This window comes from Elaeis guineensis, chromosome 15 (genome assembly GCF_000442705.2).
Source record: "Elaeis guineensis isolate ETL-2024a chromosome 15, EG11, whole genome shotgun sequence".
Lineage (NCBI taxonomy): Eukaryota > Viridiplantae > Streptophyta > Magnoliopsida > Arecales > Arecaceae > Elaeis > Elaeis guineensis.
In genome coordinates, this window is record NC_026007.2 from 73,892,242 (window position 1) to 73,909,145 (window position 16,904).

The following is a 16,904-nucleotide window of genomic DNA, read 5'->3' on the forward strand; positions in this document are numbered from 1 at the left end:
GTAGAAGGAAGTCGCCGCTGTTCGAACTTCTCAACCTGAAGCCGCGGCTCTCGCTGTTAAGCCCATGATAGAAAGGGCGAATAAAGAGATCGGCTCCAAGGAAAGAAATAAAAAATATTTTCGATGCGACCACTGCAAGAAGACAGGACATACCCGTGATAGATGCTTCGAGCTAATCGGGTACCCATCTGGATGGCAATCCAAAGATCGAGTTAAGGGTAGAGGCAATGGAGCCGAGACCGGTAGTCAGCACCAAGGAGGGGTTGCCGTGAATGCTACTACACCATTGAATATAGACAGAATCTCTCCAATACCGGGTCTTTCTCCTACACAATATCAGCAACTTATTTCCCTTTTTGGACAAGATAAGACTCAAAGTGCCGTAAATTTTGTTGGTAAGGCCTCTCTTGATTCTTTTCATCATTCTTGGATCCTTGATAATGGTGCTTCCGAACACTTAACCTTTTGTAAGTCCTTTCTTCATGATATTGAACCTCTTGACAATGCACTCCCAGTTACTTTACCTAATGGAGTCAATATGCCTGTACATTCATATGGTGATGTTACTTTGACCAATGATATTACCTTGCACCGTACTTTATATGCTCCTAATTTTACTTGCAATCTTGTTTCAGTAAGCAAACTTGCTCGAGAACTTAATTGTGCTATTCTCTTCTTTCCCACATTTTGTGCTCTACAGGACCTTGCCACGAGGAAGCTGATTGGATTGGGTGAACTCCGGAATGGTCTTTACTACTTCAAAGGCTTGGCAATACGTCCTGCACGGATAAATAAAGTCAATGTTTCGATTAATCTCTGGCATGCTCGGTTAGGACATTGCTCTTACAAGCGTTTGAAACTTGTTCCTTTTCTTTCAAATACTTCTTTTGATTCCATAAATAATTGTTGTGACATTTGCTATCGTGCAAAACAGACAAGAAAGCCTTTTTCCTTGAGCATTAATAAATCTGCTTCACCATTTAATTTAGTTCATATTGATATATGGGGACCATATCGCACCCCATCACACACGGGAGCTCATTTCTTTCTCACTATTGTTGATGATTGCACAAGGGCTACTTGGGTTTATCTATTACAAAGAAAATCTGAGGCATACCAATGCTTTGTTAATTTTCATACTATGATCAAAAATCATTTTGATGCCAACATTAAACACATACGTAGTGATAACGCTCAAGAGTTTGTAGCCGGACCATTGAAATCACATCTTCTAGAACATGGGATTATATCACAAACTTCTTGTGTTGGGACACCAGAACAAAATGGGGTGGTTGAGCGTAAACATCGACATCTATTAAATGTTGTCCGTGCTCTAAGATTTCAAGCCAACTTACCTGTGTCATTTTGGGAAGAATGTGTTTTGACTGCCGCCTATTTAATTAACTTAACACCTACACCAAAATTGAATGGCAAGAGTCCCTATGAACTCTTATTTCATAAACCACCCACCTATGATCATCTGAGAGTTTTTGGTAGCCTTTGTTATGTGCATGAGACGTCCAGTGATAAATTTCAACCTCATTCTCGTGCTTGTGTGTTCGTTGGATATCCTCTTGGTCAAAAGGGTTATCGTGTATATAACCTTGAAACTCATGAAATATTTACTTCACGTGATGTTATCTTTCATGAGAAGACGTTTCCTTATTCTCAAACATTACCTTCCTTTTCTATTATACCTTCTTTTTCACAACCAAATCAAACTGATTATGATGTGGAATTTCCTTTGGCAACCAATAATTTACCTCATGTACCTAATTTGAGTCAGACCCAAGGACAGATTTCAAATCCTATTCCTTCTCATGAGTCAGATCAAACACAAACCAATTCCATTGATTCGAACCAAATGTCAAGTTTGAACAGGACTCTTGATGCAATCGATACTATCTCTGCTAAGCAGGCTTCACCTTCTAAGATCATTGGACCTAATTCACGGCCCGTCAGAGATAGGAAGCAACCCGTTCGATTACAGGACTACATTGTCGATGCCCCAAGAGTGGGGAGACCCCCGGACACATCCGCCAATTCAGTGACCTCAGGTAAGCCTTATCCTATTTCTTGCTACCTCACTTATTCTAAGCTTAATGCTTCCTATCGAGCTTTTATTTCAGCTATTACCTCTCATAAAGAACCTAAAACTTTTTCTCAAGCCGTAAAGGATCCTAAGTGGCGAGAAGCAATGGGGGCTGAGCTCACTGCTCTCCAGCAAAATGGCACTTGGACTTTGGAGCATCTACCACTCGGAAAGAAACCCATTGGATCGAGATGGGTATACAAAATTAAATACAAGGCCGATGGTTCTATTGAGCGATATAAGGCTCGGTTAGTGGCAAAGGGATACACACAAATAGAAGGCCTTGACTACACCGAGACTTTTGCTCCGGTGGCTAAATTGACTACAGTACGGTGTCTCTTAGCTGTTGCTTCCGCTAAACACTGGCAGTTACATCAGTTGGACGTCAACAATGCTTTCCTTCATGGCGATCTTCATGAAGAAGTATACATGACACCTCCGCCAGGATTTCTAAAACCAAGTGATACACGTGTTTGTCGGTTGCGTAAGTCTCTTTATGGACTCAAGCAAGCATCAAGACAGTGGTTTGAAAAGTTCTCCCACTCCTTGCTCCAATATTGTTGTACTCAATCTAAAGCCGATCACTCTCTGTTCATCAAACAGGATGAGGACTCTTTCATTGCCATTCTTGTTTATGTGGATGATATGATTATTACAGGGAATAACCCTTCAAAATATCAGGCATTGAAACAATATTTGCAAGACAAGTTTCACATTAAAGACCTGGGCAACTTAAAATATTTTCTTGGATTAGAAGTGGCACGATCACCTTCGGGCATATTTGTATCACAACGAAAATATATTCTTGACATTCTCCAGGAGACCGGAATGATTGGGACCAAGCCCACAAAATTTTCTATGCAGCAACATCTCAAGCTCACGGCGGATGATGGAAAACTACTTGATGATCCAGGTCCATATCGTCGATTGCTGGGACGACTCATTTATTTGACCATCACTAGGCCTGATATTGCATACTCGATGCATGTTCTGACACAGTTTATGCAATCTCCTCGGCAACCACACTTAGACGCAGCCTTCCGCATTTTGCGATATTTGAAAGGGTCTCCAGGTCAAGGCATATTTTTTTCAAGTGTCAACACCTTTCAGTTATATGCTTATTGTGATGCAGACTGGGCAGGATGTCCCATGACAAGGCGCTCTACTACAGGTTTCTATGTTTCCTTAGGAGATGCTCCGATTTCTTGGCGTGTTAAGAAACAGACAACAGTGTCTCGTTCCTCTGCAGAGGCCGAATACCGGGCTATGGCACACACTATCAGTGAATTACTATGGCTTCAAGCCCTCTTATCCGACCTCAGTGTTTTACATCATGGTCCCATGTTCCTTTATTGTGATAATCAAGCAGCTTTACACATTGCTGCAAATCCTGTGTTTCATGAGCGGACCAAACACATAGAAATTGATTGTCATTTTGTCAGAGAGCGACTACAATCTCAAGACATTGCTACACGATATGTTCCTACACATTGTCAGCTTGCAGATATCTTTACCAAAGCTCTCGGCTGTGATCATTTTCAAGAGATTCTATGCAAGTTGGGCATTCGAAATATCTATGCGCCAACTTGAGGGGGACTATTAGGAATGTACATTGCCTATATCAAGAATATACAGAATATTAGGAATATACATTATCTAGAATATTTTTTACAATGGCATGTTACAGAATATTAGGAATGTCCATTGTCTAGAATATTGTCTAGAATATTTTATAATTACTATGGTATGTTTTTGAATTGGGAGGATCACGTGATTGATACCGTGATCTCTCCAATTTCCTGTCTGTTTCTCTCTTCTTCATCTCTATATATGGATGTACATATCATAGTGAAATATAAGAGAAACATAAAAAAAAAAATAAGTGGAGAAGATCACTTCGTTATATTTCAAGGATGGTGCTTTGGACTACAAAAAGGTGGCCACTATTTGTGAGAAATTCAAGGATTCACCAGATAGACTATTCAGGAGCCTCTGGAACCACAGTGCAAAGCAAAATGCTCGGAAGAAGTCAATGGACATGTTGAAGAGAAGGCTGAAAGATTTCAGCTGAAATTGATTTGGCTACTTATTCTTGCATGGTCTGCTTACTGGATTCTGTGTTGCTCCTTTGCAGCTCTCTATTTATGCTAGCATGTATCTGAATTGCAGTGACTTGCTGCTGATTAATGGAGTTAAAAATCGTTGATCAACCGAAATGAATTGGGATTTCGATGGAGATGTGGATCCAAACACCCATCGGATGGCCTTCTGAGTCACCGTTCCACCTCCACTACTCCTCTTCCTTTGCCGCTGCCCCTCAGGCCGTGTTCGATGCCGGCAGCTCACAACCTCATGCCTTCTACTTTTCTCCACCTTATTTATCTTCTTTATTATAACCTCCACAAGAGCAGCACTCACTCCTCTCTCTACCATGACATTCCCGAGCTGTCCAACTAACAGCCCTTCTCTTCCTCCCTCTAGCACTACCACCGCCCAGGGCCGATCCTGATATTTTTTAGGCCCGAGGTCAAATAAAAAAAAAAATCATCTCTGTTTTTTTTTTTTTCATGATAAAACAGAAATATTTTCTCTCTATTTTTTTTTTAACGAAACAAAGAATTTATTTCTATTCCTGAGGCAAAGCTACAACCCACAAGAGAGATCTTCTTTCCCGGCCAACACTGCCCACAACTAAAGGGGCAGTCTTCAACGACCGGACGACGACAACCACAAGCTCCAGTGACCGGCGGCGGCCTAACGGCACCGGAAAGATAAAAAAAATAAAAAAATAGGGAAACTTGCTGAACTAGGATTTCAAGAATTTTTCTGACAATAAATCGATAAAAAATCAAGTTTAAAATTCATAGCAGATTGAAAGAAGAGAATTGAAGAGATTTACTTGACTTTTTGACGGATTTTGATCTAATTTTTGGTGTCTAAAATAAGGAAGAATCACCGATGGACAGCAGAATAGGGAGAAAAGATCGGAGACCGAGGAGGAGGTGGGAGAGAGGAGCCACAGGTCGTCGGATCCGGAAGACATTGAGGGCTAAAAGGCTTTGGTTTATCCAGAAAAAAAAAAAAAAAAAATCGAGGGTCTGAGGCGGTCGCCCAGTTTGACCCACCCCAGGGCCGGCTTTGCCACCACCACCCACCACCGTGGCTCAAGCCATCCCCTTCCTCCTCCTTTGGTGACCACCTGGACTTCAACGCCAGCCTCGTCAGGCACATCTTTAGCACCGATGACCTCCTGGTAACCAAAGGCGCCACCGCCTCTTTTTCGGTCGCATCCTCAAATTCTTCCGTCTATGTACAAAATTAACAGAACAAAGAATGAATGGGATGCAACCTTCCGGCGACAATTAAATGAATATTGATTCCGTTCTTTCCCTTTCTGTCAGTGCTATTAAACCTATGATGTGTCGAGCGATGGTTGAATTGGTCCAAAAATAACGTGTGGACCTAATTCGACCAATAATTTTTCCCACCAACGTGCTCCTTTCGTGCCTAACCGACCGAGGTAAGCTTACTCAAGCCTGCCCTGATAAATTACCATCGATGAGCCGTGTCCTGGGCGTAGCTCACAGTGACCAGTTCAGTTCGATAATTAGCAGGGGCAGCTTATTTCGTCGCGCCAGCACCATCGGACGGTCGAGAATGGCTGGGAGAAGAGCAAGATCCTGATCATCGGCAGCACGGGGTACATCGGAAAGTTCATCACGGCGGCGACCGCGCGGTCCGGTCACCCCACCTTCGCCCTCGTGAGAGACACCGCTCCCTCCGATCCGGCCAAGGCAAAGCTCCTGGACGACTTCAAGGCCTCCGGCGTCACCCTCATCCAAGTAACCGAACACTCTACCCCTAATTTCCCCCAAGGCTGTCTTCTTTATTGGTATCTCGATCTCTAGGGTTTCGATTTTAATTTCTTTTTGTTTCCAATTTTAGGGGGATCTTTACGATCACAGGAGCTTGGTGAAGGCGATAAAGCAAGTGGATGTGGTGATCTCCACGGTGGGGTTCTTGCAATTGGCCGATCAGACCAAGATCATCGCCGCAATTAAAGAAGCTGGAAACGTTAAGGTCAGGGCTTCTTCATCCCTTTCTCGGTGTTTCGATCTCGGTTTTCAATTTGCTATTTTTGAGAGGGGATCTGGTCACTGCGGTCCGCTATGTGCGAGGTCTTCTTTATAGCATTCGGATGGGTTTGGACGTCTGGGGATTTAATTATTTTTTTAATAAAATGAGGTTTTATTTTATTGATGTTGTATATTTTAACCCCTCTGGCCGGCCTCATTCAATTGTTTCGGGCAGGGTTGGATTGGATTGGATTATACCTAAATCCAACTCCAATCTGAAATATTTTAGATTGAAAAATTTGGCTCTAAAATCGAATCAAATACTCTACTAGTCCAACCCAATCCAATCGAAAATATTCAAAAGCAATTTTTGAACTTTTACATACATTAGACTGCAATTTGGATCATAATTCAAAAGCAAGTTATATCAATTTGAAACATATACTACTCTACAATATCGTCCTGTATCTAACAACTAATATTATAATAGCAATGAATAAGAAATAAAAATTTCAATACCAAGGATCTCAACAAATCATGCTATAATAGTATCATGTCAAAAACATAAGTTCTAGATTTTTAAAAAAACTATACTACCAAAATATAATAAGTTTCATAATATTTAAAAGAAACTAACTTGAAACACACACACGCATGTATATATATATATATAATATATATATATATATATATATATATGTAAAATCCAAAAATCCAAAGCAGAAGAATGGATTGGATTTGGTTTGGACCTATAGTTGAACTTTGATTAATTTAGATTTATAATATTAAATATAATTCAAGTTTAAAATTTAAAATTTTTAAAAATTCACTCCAAATCCAAAATCAAAATCCAAAAATCTGATCCAATCCTCTAGTTCGGTTTGAATTATTTGGATTTTGGATTTTCTCCAATCACTTACTCTTAGTTTCGTGGATGTTAAGAAAGACGAGATCCACACTTTTTTTTTTCCTCCTTCTCTGTATCTATTTTCTTGCACTTCCCATCCACGAGTGAACCATAACAACCTTAGAACCATGTGTATGTATGTGTGTGCATGGGTGCGCATGAACAACTGCTGCCAGATCTAAAATATGATAATTTCAGAACAACTTACTTATAAACGCCAAGAAGGTATATGTTACTTTCACTAACATCAAAAGGATCAAAGATGCAGCTAATATCATTCACCATTATCCGCATTTCCAGTAAATATGAACTTTGCCGGCAAGACCATTATCGTTTTGCTTAATTTCTGATGGTAGATGTCTTCTAACATACGTCTTTTTTTTTTTTTTTTGCCAGAAATACTTTATTGCTGGTTCCAATATGATAAATTATGCTAGTAATCTTCGTTTAACTGAAACATATTTAAAACTTATTCAGTTGTTTGTTTTGATTCTCTTGGAAATGTATGGGTGTTCCTCATTCCATCCCTTTGAAGTTGCTACTTATTGATATTTAGGTCGGCTTCAGGGTTTCATTTCATCACCTCTTTGCAGCAAATAACTTTCTGACTTCCCTAAATTATCCTATTCTTTGGCACTGCCGCACCACATCTGCTATATTTTGGGATATTCATGCCAGATCGACTAATAGTTGCTAAAATGTTGGACAACAAACTGCTTGTAGAGGCATCTATGTTCACAATAATTATATATGGAGTCCATTTATCCCTATCGAATGAATTTGGTAATCTTTATATCTGGGCTTACATTCTTACAATATTTGGTAATAGATTATTTTCTCTTCAAATAATTTATACTGAACTTTGTTTTGGAGTTTGCAGAGGTTCTTTCCATCTGAGTTTGGGAATGATGTTGACCGTGTGCATGCTGTGGAGCCAGCAAAATCAACGTTTGCCATCAAGGCCCCAATCAGGCGTGCTATTGAAGCAGAGGGGATTCCTTACACTATTGTTTGTTCCAACTTCTTTGCTGGTCACTTCCTCCCATCACTTGGACAAGCCGGAGCGGCTGGTCTTCCCACAGATAAAGTTGTTATCTTAGGTGATGGGAATACCAAAGGTAAGTAACTATTTTGGTCTGCCAATGTTCACCTCTGTCAGTTTGCTAGAACAAAACCCATAAATGGTGAAGAGAAAGTTGGCAAAATCATCACATTTGAAGAAGCCATTTGTCAGCTAATCTGGCATTATTTCTCTTGTTTCAGTAATCTTTGTCAACGAAGATGACATTGGCACATTCCCCATTAGAGCCGTGGATGACCCAAGAACACTGAACAAGATTCTGTATCTTAGACCACCCCCCAACACCTGATCTCACAATGACCTAGTCTCCCTGTGGGAGAAGAAGGTTGGCAAGACCTTTGAGAGGTTTATGTTCCTGACGAAGAGGTTCTGAAGCAGATCCAAGGTGCATAGGAACTTAATCTAGGTTTAAGATTAAGATCGTTCTAAACTTATCCACTAACACAGGTGCTTATTGTCTTTCAGAATCTCCCATTCCGTTGAATGTCATGCTGTCTGTCTTCCACTCTTACTTCATCAAGGGGGACCATACAAACCTTCAGATTGAGCCATCCTTTGGTGTGGAGGCTACGGAGCTCTATCCGGATGTCAAATACACTACCGTCGATGAGTATCTGAACCAGTTTCTCTGAAAGTACACTTCTTTATTCGGCTAGTTCCACTTTTACTTCTGATGTGTTTATGTACCTTTATGATATTTTTGTTATGCTTGTTTGACATTAAAGGATTCCTGTCTGTGCTTTGGTTTATATATATATATATATATATATAATTCATCCCAAAAAAAAATTGGAAGAAGACTTCTAACGGGAGTTTCTTCTTCCTCCCTTTGCTCGATTAGGAGAGGATCTCTTAGGCAAATAAGAACCTTAAGAAGAGCCCTATAAAACCCTTCCTTCCTTCTCCATAGCCGGCCACTATGAGCACCAATTTATTCCTCTTCTTTCTACTGGATTCTCCCGTTGAAGCCACCGACGCCTTTTTGTATTTGCCTCAAATCTTCGTCGAAGATCTCATCGAATCAAAGGTAAGCTCTAGCCCTCCTTCCTCTCTTCCTTCCCCTCTTTCCATGGCATCGTGCACCCCCGCCGGCCGTCGGATTCATCAAAAATCCCACAAAATAAAAATTCTATTTTTTTCCTATTTGACCAATTTTGTTCTCTCTTTTCCAACCACCGGCGTCGTCGTTTGCAGCGTCTCACCCCTAGGTTTGGACCTCCACTTCTCTACCTATCTTTTTCGAAGGTCATGGCGTCAGTGATCGGTCTATGATCGGAGAAATTCGAAGAAAGAGGGCAGTCCCCTATTTTTTCGATTTTTTTCTAATTTTCTGTTGGTCGAACCTCGCGTCGGCCATCTCTGGCTCCACCACCGTCGGTCGCCGCTGTCGGATCTCTGACCGTGCCACCGTATCTCACCGGAGCACGAGCCACTAAGCCTCCCCCTCGTGTCCCTCCTCTGTTTGGCAAGGGAAAGAAAGAAGAAAAGAAGAGAAAGAAGAGAAAAAAAAGAAAAGAAAAAGAAAAAGAAAGAAAAAAATAAAAAGAGAGGATTTTTTTCTCTCTCCTTCTCTCTCTAGGATCTTTCTACTCTCTCTTTCTCTCTCTAATGCATCACAGATCCTAGAACAAATTTGAGATAAAAATAAGATGACCTGAAATCACTTCGAAATTCATGCAGTAGGTTGAATCCCAGCTCGGTCCTTATTCGAAAATTATAGCATCTAATCATACTTAATCCATATTGAGTCACCTTGATATGATCTCTAATGATCTCTATCATGATTGCCTCGTCTGAAGGATACGAAGATTCTCTCTCTCCACTTTCGCTCTCTAAAAAGTTTACTTTCTCTCTCTATTTTCTCTCTCTAAAATTTTTTTCTCTTTTTATGGATTTTCTCTCTAGGAGTTTTACAGACCAGTGAAGGGTCTAGTACTTAAGTAATCCCAATCTTGGTTGATCCTATAAGGGGTCCTGCATTTATATTATTAGGATCATTTATCTGTATTTTTTTTATATATATGATTTTTATATTTAATCTTGATCATGTAAAGATGTAATTGTTGTACAAGAAGATATCAAGTAAAATATCTTGATTTCGGATTCGTAGATTGAGGAGCTCATCAATTTCTATATTTAGATCAGTTACCGATAAAGATAAGAATCCCTATATATGATCACCATTATATATACTACTTTTATTGTTGGATTTATATCTTTGGTTTTATATCGTTGGATTCGTGTTGATGGATTATCATGTTGAGATACTATTATTTCTCGTATGATTTTTCAATGTACATATATTGTGTGTTCATATATATGTATGCCAGTGATTGATGATATAATTATATGGATATGACATATCTATTTTGATTACACTGTAAATCGGAATTGATTTGGTGAAATCAACATGTAATAATTAAATAAAAAAGATATGGTTTGGACTAGCCTCGTCGTGTGGAACAGTCCGTCAGAAGTTTATGCTTGGGACAGTCTGCCAGGAGCTTATGCCTAGGACAGCCTTCACGGGCTTATACGTGATCAGCCTGTTAGGAGCTCATGTCTGAGACAGCCCGTTAGGAGCTTATGTCTGGGACAGCCCCCACAGACTTTCATACGTGGGACAGCCGATCAGGAGCTCATGCCTGGGACAGTCTTGATAGGCTTATGAGTAAAAATTTGATCGGATGGAGACTGAAGCATAGTCTTGGTTAGTCCAAAGCCAAAAAGAAAAAAGTTAAAGATCATGTAATTATGAAAAGAGAAATAGAGGATAAGACATGAAATTAATACTGAATAAAAGTATTTTATCTTTAACATATGATGATGCATCTCGTTTGATAAGACAGATAATTTATAGATATTTGCTGTATTTGATATTCAACATGAGATTTTATGTTTTATTGTTTATCCTTATTTTCAGATTATATTATTATATTGGTGTGATATGCAAATTTTTACTGGGTTGTAAAGCTCACACCCCTCCATTTTTTTTTCTTCTCAGAATTGCAGAATGCTCATAATTTGCTATAGTATGGATTTACGAGTAAGCGGATGCATAAAAGAGTATCATTGATACCTGATCAGAGGATTGAAGGAATTTAATTGGTAACTATACAAGTTTTACTAATTATTTTGAAATTAGATATTATGGATGTTAAGGTTGTAATGAATTATTTTAGGCCTTACATATTCTTTAAGGCTTGTCCTAAAAAGTGTACGGCCATCATGTATCCGATCCAAGTATTGGATTCGGGCGTAACAGAATGATATCAAAGCTTAGGTTATGATCATTTGGAGATTATGATATAAATGATTAAGATATGATCTCTAGGAACTATGAGTTAATGGATACTGAACATAAGGTTATGATTATTAAGGATCGTGATTGAGGTGATTCATGGATTTGGATTACAATGGATAACTGGTATCTTGGGATATAAATTGAGAGATTGACAAATTTATGATCTTATTATTTTGAAAGTTATATAGCAAATCTTATAAATTCGATAGATTTAGATTAGAGTGCGTAGCGAAAGCATGGTAATTTAAATCATTTAAATTTGATCGAAAGATTGGTTCTAACTCGAAGGGTGTTAAGATAGAGGATTGAAATTCTGAGTGAAGAGGGTTATTTAAGAGCTTTAGGATAAGATAAGAGTTTGTGCCCTTAAGGTTTTGAGTTTACAACATATTAATTTCGAGGACGAAATTATTTTAAGGGGAGAGAATATAATAATCCGTCAAAAAAAAAATCTAGAAGGAGACTCCTAACGGGAGTCTTCTTCTTCCTCCCCTTGCTCGATTAGGAGAGGATCTCCTAGGGCAAATAAGAACCCTAGGAAGAGCCTTATAAAACCTTCCTTCCTCTTCCATAGCCGACCACTATGAGTACCAGTTTTTTCCTCTTCTTTCTCCTGAATTCTCCTGTTGAAGCTATCGACACCCTCTTTGTGTTTGCCTCAAATCCTCGCCGAAGACCTCACCGGAGTCGGAGGTAAGCCCCTCTCTTTCTTCCCTCCTTCTCATGGCATCGGGCACCCCGCCGGCTGTCGGGTTCATCAAACATCCCACAAAAACAAAAACTCTGTTTTTTTTCCTGTTTGAGCGAATTTTGTTCTCTTTTTCGGCCATCGACACGGTCATTTGTAGTGTCTCCCCCCTAGGTTTAGATCCCTATCTCTCTACCTATTTTTTCGAAGGTCATGGCCGCCAGTGGTCGGCTTATGATCAGAGAAATTCGAAGAAAGGGGGCGGTCTCCTATTTTTTCGATTTTTTTCTAATTTTCCGCCAGCCGAACCTCACCTCCGGCCATCTCTGGCTCCACCACCATCGGTCACCGCTGTCGGACCTCTGACCGTGCCGCCATACCTCATCGGAGCATGAGCCACCAAACCTCCCCCTCATGTCCCTCCTCTGTTCGGCCAGGAAAAGAAAGAAAAAAAAGAAGAGAAAGAAGAGAAAAGAAAGAAGAAAAGAAGAAGAGAAAAAGAAAGAAAAAAGAAAATAAAAAGAGAGGATTCTCTCTCTCTCTCCTTCTCTCTCTAGGATCTTTCTACTCTTTCTCTTTCTCTCTCTAACTGCATCACGGATCCTAGAATAAATTTGAGATAAAAATAAGATGACCTGAAATTACTTTGAAATTCATGCAGTAGGTTGAATCCCAGCTCGGTCTTTATTCGAAAATTATAACATCTGATCATAATTAATCCACATTGAGTCACCTTGATATGACCTCTGATGATCTCGATCATGATTGTCTCGTCTGAAAGATATGAAGATTCTCTCTCCACTTTCTCTATCTAAAAAGCTCACTTTCTTTCTCTATTTTCTCTCTCTAAAATTTTCTCTCTCTTCATGGATTTTCTCTCTAGGAGTTTTATGGATCAGTGAAGGATCTAGGTACTTAAGTAATCCCAATCTTGGTTGATCCTATGAGGGGTCCTGCATTTATATTATTAGGATCATTTATCTATAACTTTTCTATATACATGATTTTATATTTAATCTTGATCATGTAGAGATGTAATTGTTATACAAGAAGATATCGAGTAAATATCTTGATTTCGGATTCGTAAATTGAGGAGCTCATCAATTTCTGTATTTAAATCAATCATCAGTAAAGATAAGAATTCCTATACATGATCACCATTATATATACTACTTTTATTGTCGGATTTGTATCTTTGGTTTTATATCGTTGAATTCGTGTTGATAGATTATCATGTTGAGATACTATTGTTTCTCGTATGATTTTTCAATGTACATATATATATATATATATATATATATGCCAGTGATTGATGATATGATTATATGTTATGACATACCTATTTTGATCACACTGTAAATCGAAATTGATTTGGTAAAATTAAAATATAATAATTAAATAAAAAGATATGGTTTGGACTAGTCTCGTCGTGTGGAACAGTCCGTCAGGAGCTTATGTCTGGGACAGCCTGTCAGGAGCTTATGCCTGTGACAGTCTCCATAGGCTTATATGTGGATCAGCCAGTCAGGAGCTCATGTTTAGAACAGTCCGTCAAGAGCTTATGCTTGGACAGCCCTTACGGACTTTCATACGTAGGACAGTCAGTCAGGAGCTCATACTGGGACAGCCTTGATGGGCTTATAAGTGAAAATTTGATCGAATGGAGACTAAAACATAGTCTTGGTTAGTCCAAAGCCAAAAAAAAAAAGTTAAAAATCATGTGATTATGAAAAGAGAAATAGAGGATAAGACATGAAACTAATGCTGAATAAAAATATTTCATCTGTTAACATATGATGATGCATCTCGTTTGATAAGACAGATAATTTATGAATGTTTGCTGTTTTCTGAATATTGAACATGAGATTTTATGTTTTATTGTTTATTTTTATTTTCAGATTATATATTATTATATTGGTGTGATATGCGAAATTCTTACTGGGCTGTAAAGCTCACATCCCTCCATTTTTTTTTCTTTTCTTCTCAGAATTGCAGGATGCTCATAATTTGCTATAGTATGGATTTACGAGTAAGCGGATGCATAGATAGAGGGTCATTGATACCTAATCAGAGGATTGAAGAAAATTAATTTGTAACTATGCAAGTTTTACTAATTATTATTGAAATTAAACATTATGGATATTAAGATTGTAATGAATTATTTTAGGCCTTGCATATTCTTTAGGCTTGTCCTAAGGAGTGTGCGACGATCACGTATCCGATCCGGATATTGGGTTCGGACCGTGACTATATATATATATATATATATATATATATCTTCAATGTTTTTTTGTTACAAAGCATGAAATCTTTGTTTTTCTTTTTTTTTTTTTCTATGAGCATGCAAAGGCTTAGTCACATCCATCCTTCTTTATTATCATTTACTATTATTAGTATTATTATTATTATTATTCTTACCATTATTACTGTTATTATTACTACTATCATTACTATTATTGCTATTATAACTATTATTATCATCGTTATTATTACTACTATCATTACTATTTCTCAGGCCATCCCTCTGAAGTTGCTACTCATTGATATTTAGGTCAGCTTCAGGTTTGATATCGTTACCTCTTTGTAGCAAATAACTTTTGCACTGCCGCACCATGTCTGCTATACTTTGGAATATTCATGCAAGATTGACTAGTGTTTGCTAAAATGTTGGACAGCAAACTGCTTGGGGAGGCATGTGTTAACAATAATTATATATGGATTCCATTTATCCTTGGTGAATCTTTATATCTGGGCTTACATTCTTACAGTCTTTGGTAATAGGATCATTTTCTCTTCAAATAATTTCTTTCGCCATGTTTTGGGGTTTGCAGAGGTTCTTTCCATCTGCATTTGGGAATGATGTGGACTGTGTGCATGCTGTGGGGCCAGCAAAATCAGCATTTGCCATCAAGGCCCAGATCAGACGTGCTATTGAAGCAGAGGGAATTCCTTACACCTGTGTTTCTTCCAACTTCTTTGCTGGTTACTTCCTCCTATCACTTGGACAAGCTGAAAGGCCTGGTCTTCCTACAGACAAAGTTGTTATCTTAGGTGATGGGAATACCAGAGGAAACTATTTTGGTCTTTCCAATGCTCACCTCTCTGAGTTTACAAGAACAAAAGCCCATAAATGATGGAGAGAGTTTCAAAAGCATGACATTTGGAGCTGCCATTTGTTAACTAATCTGGCGTTACTTCCCTTGTTTCAGCAATCTTTGTCAATGAAGATGACATTGGCACATTCATCATTAGAGCCGTGGATGACCCAAGAACACTTAACAAGATTCTGTATATTAGACCACCCACCAACACTTTATCTCACAATGAACCAGTCTTCCTGTGGGAGAAGCAGGCTGGCAAGACTTTTTGACAAGGTATACGTTCCTGAAGAAGGGTTCCTGAAGCAGATCCAAAGTGCATAGGAACTTAATCTAGGTTTAAAATTAAGATCATTATAAACTTATCCACTAACACAGGTGCTTATTGTCTTTCAGAATCTTCCATTCCGTTGAATATTATGCTGTCTATCTGCCACTCTGTCTTCATCAAGGGTGACCATACAAACTTTCAGATTAAGCCATCATTTGGTGTGGAGGCCACGGATCTCTATCCTGATGTCAAATACACTACTGTTGATGAGTATCCAAACCGGTTTCTCTGAAAGTACACTTCTTAATTCCGCTAGTACCAGTTGAACTTCTTGTGTGTTTATATGCCTTTCTGATGTTTTGGCTATGCTTGCTTGATATTAAAGGATTCCATAAATAGTGGGGAACCTGATTTCTTTTTCCTCCTTATTTCCTAAAAATAAAGATATTAAAGCATTACCATCTGTGTTTTGTATATATATATATATATCTTCAATGTTATTTGTTCCAAAGCATGAAATCTTAGTGTTTTTTTCCCCTTAACAATGTGAAGGCTTAGTCATATCCATCCTTCTTTATTATTATTCACTATTATTGGTATTATTATAATGTCATTACTATTATTACTACTATTATTCTTACTGATATTACTACTATGATGACTGTTATTGCTATTATAACTATTATTATTATCATGATCATTATCATTATCGTTATTTTAAGAGAGAGAGAGAGGCCTCTGCACCTCTTCTGACGAGAAAAGGCTTGGTTACAAGAGGCCTTAGGATTATTAAGGTCCAATCAGTGGACTCCAACCGAAAAGAGTTTGGTAGGGATTGTGAATGCTTCTTCTGTTTAGTATTAAAATTTGCTAGGCTATAATTTATCTAAATCTCATCTACTTGCAGTCAATTTAGTTTGAGGTTAACATCATTTTCCCTATAACTGGTTTGAAGTTTTGTGCTTTGAACAAGAGTTTACTTTTTAGCAAGACGGGGGGTGTCCTAGTTGTCTTATCTTATTTTTATGAGAAAATAAAATCAGAATAGGATTGGAACTTGGGAAAGACATGAAGAAAGAGAAAAGAAAGAGTAAGAAAAGAAAAGAAAGAAAGTGGGGGGGGGGGGACGGCATGGAAAATATTAGAAGCATGCATGATCAAGATCACTATCAGAATAGGATAGGACAACAAAGCTTTCCATTCTATGGAGAAATCGAGGTGCCTTCATCTATCATATTTAAAACCTTTACTTTGAATGTCATATGAGAATCGAAAGCAATCAGATCTTGTTAGGATCTTGGCTGGTAAATATTTGTAGTGAATGATGATGTCATGTTTAAAATTTTTACAACTCTGGAACCACGCATTGATGAGAATAGAATAGATG

General features: G+C 38.4%; 1 protein-coding gene across 1 annotated transcript; it reads left to right on the plus strand.

Moving 5' to 3' along the window:
- Window positions 1-64: 64 nt before the first annotated feature.
- LOC105058754 (retrovirus-related Pol polyprotein from transposon RE1) lies at window positions 65-15,939 on the plus strand. The gene is given in 8 exon segments (XM_073249132.1): window positions 65-3,648; window positions 5,165-5,345; window positions 5,704-5,934; window positions 6,038-6,172; window positions 14,980-15,199; window positions 15,358-15,512; window positions 15,514-15,562; window positions 15,643-15,939. Coding segments are annotated over 8 exon segments (4,722 nt in total). The 3' UTR covers window positions 15,810-15,939.
- The last annotated feature ends 965 nt before the right edge of the window (window positions 15,940-16,904 follow it).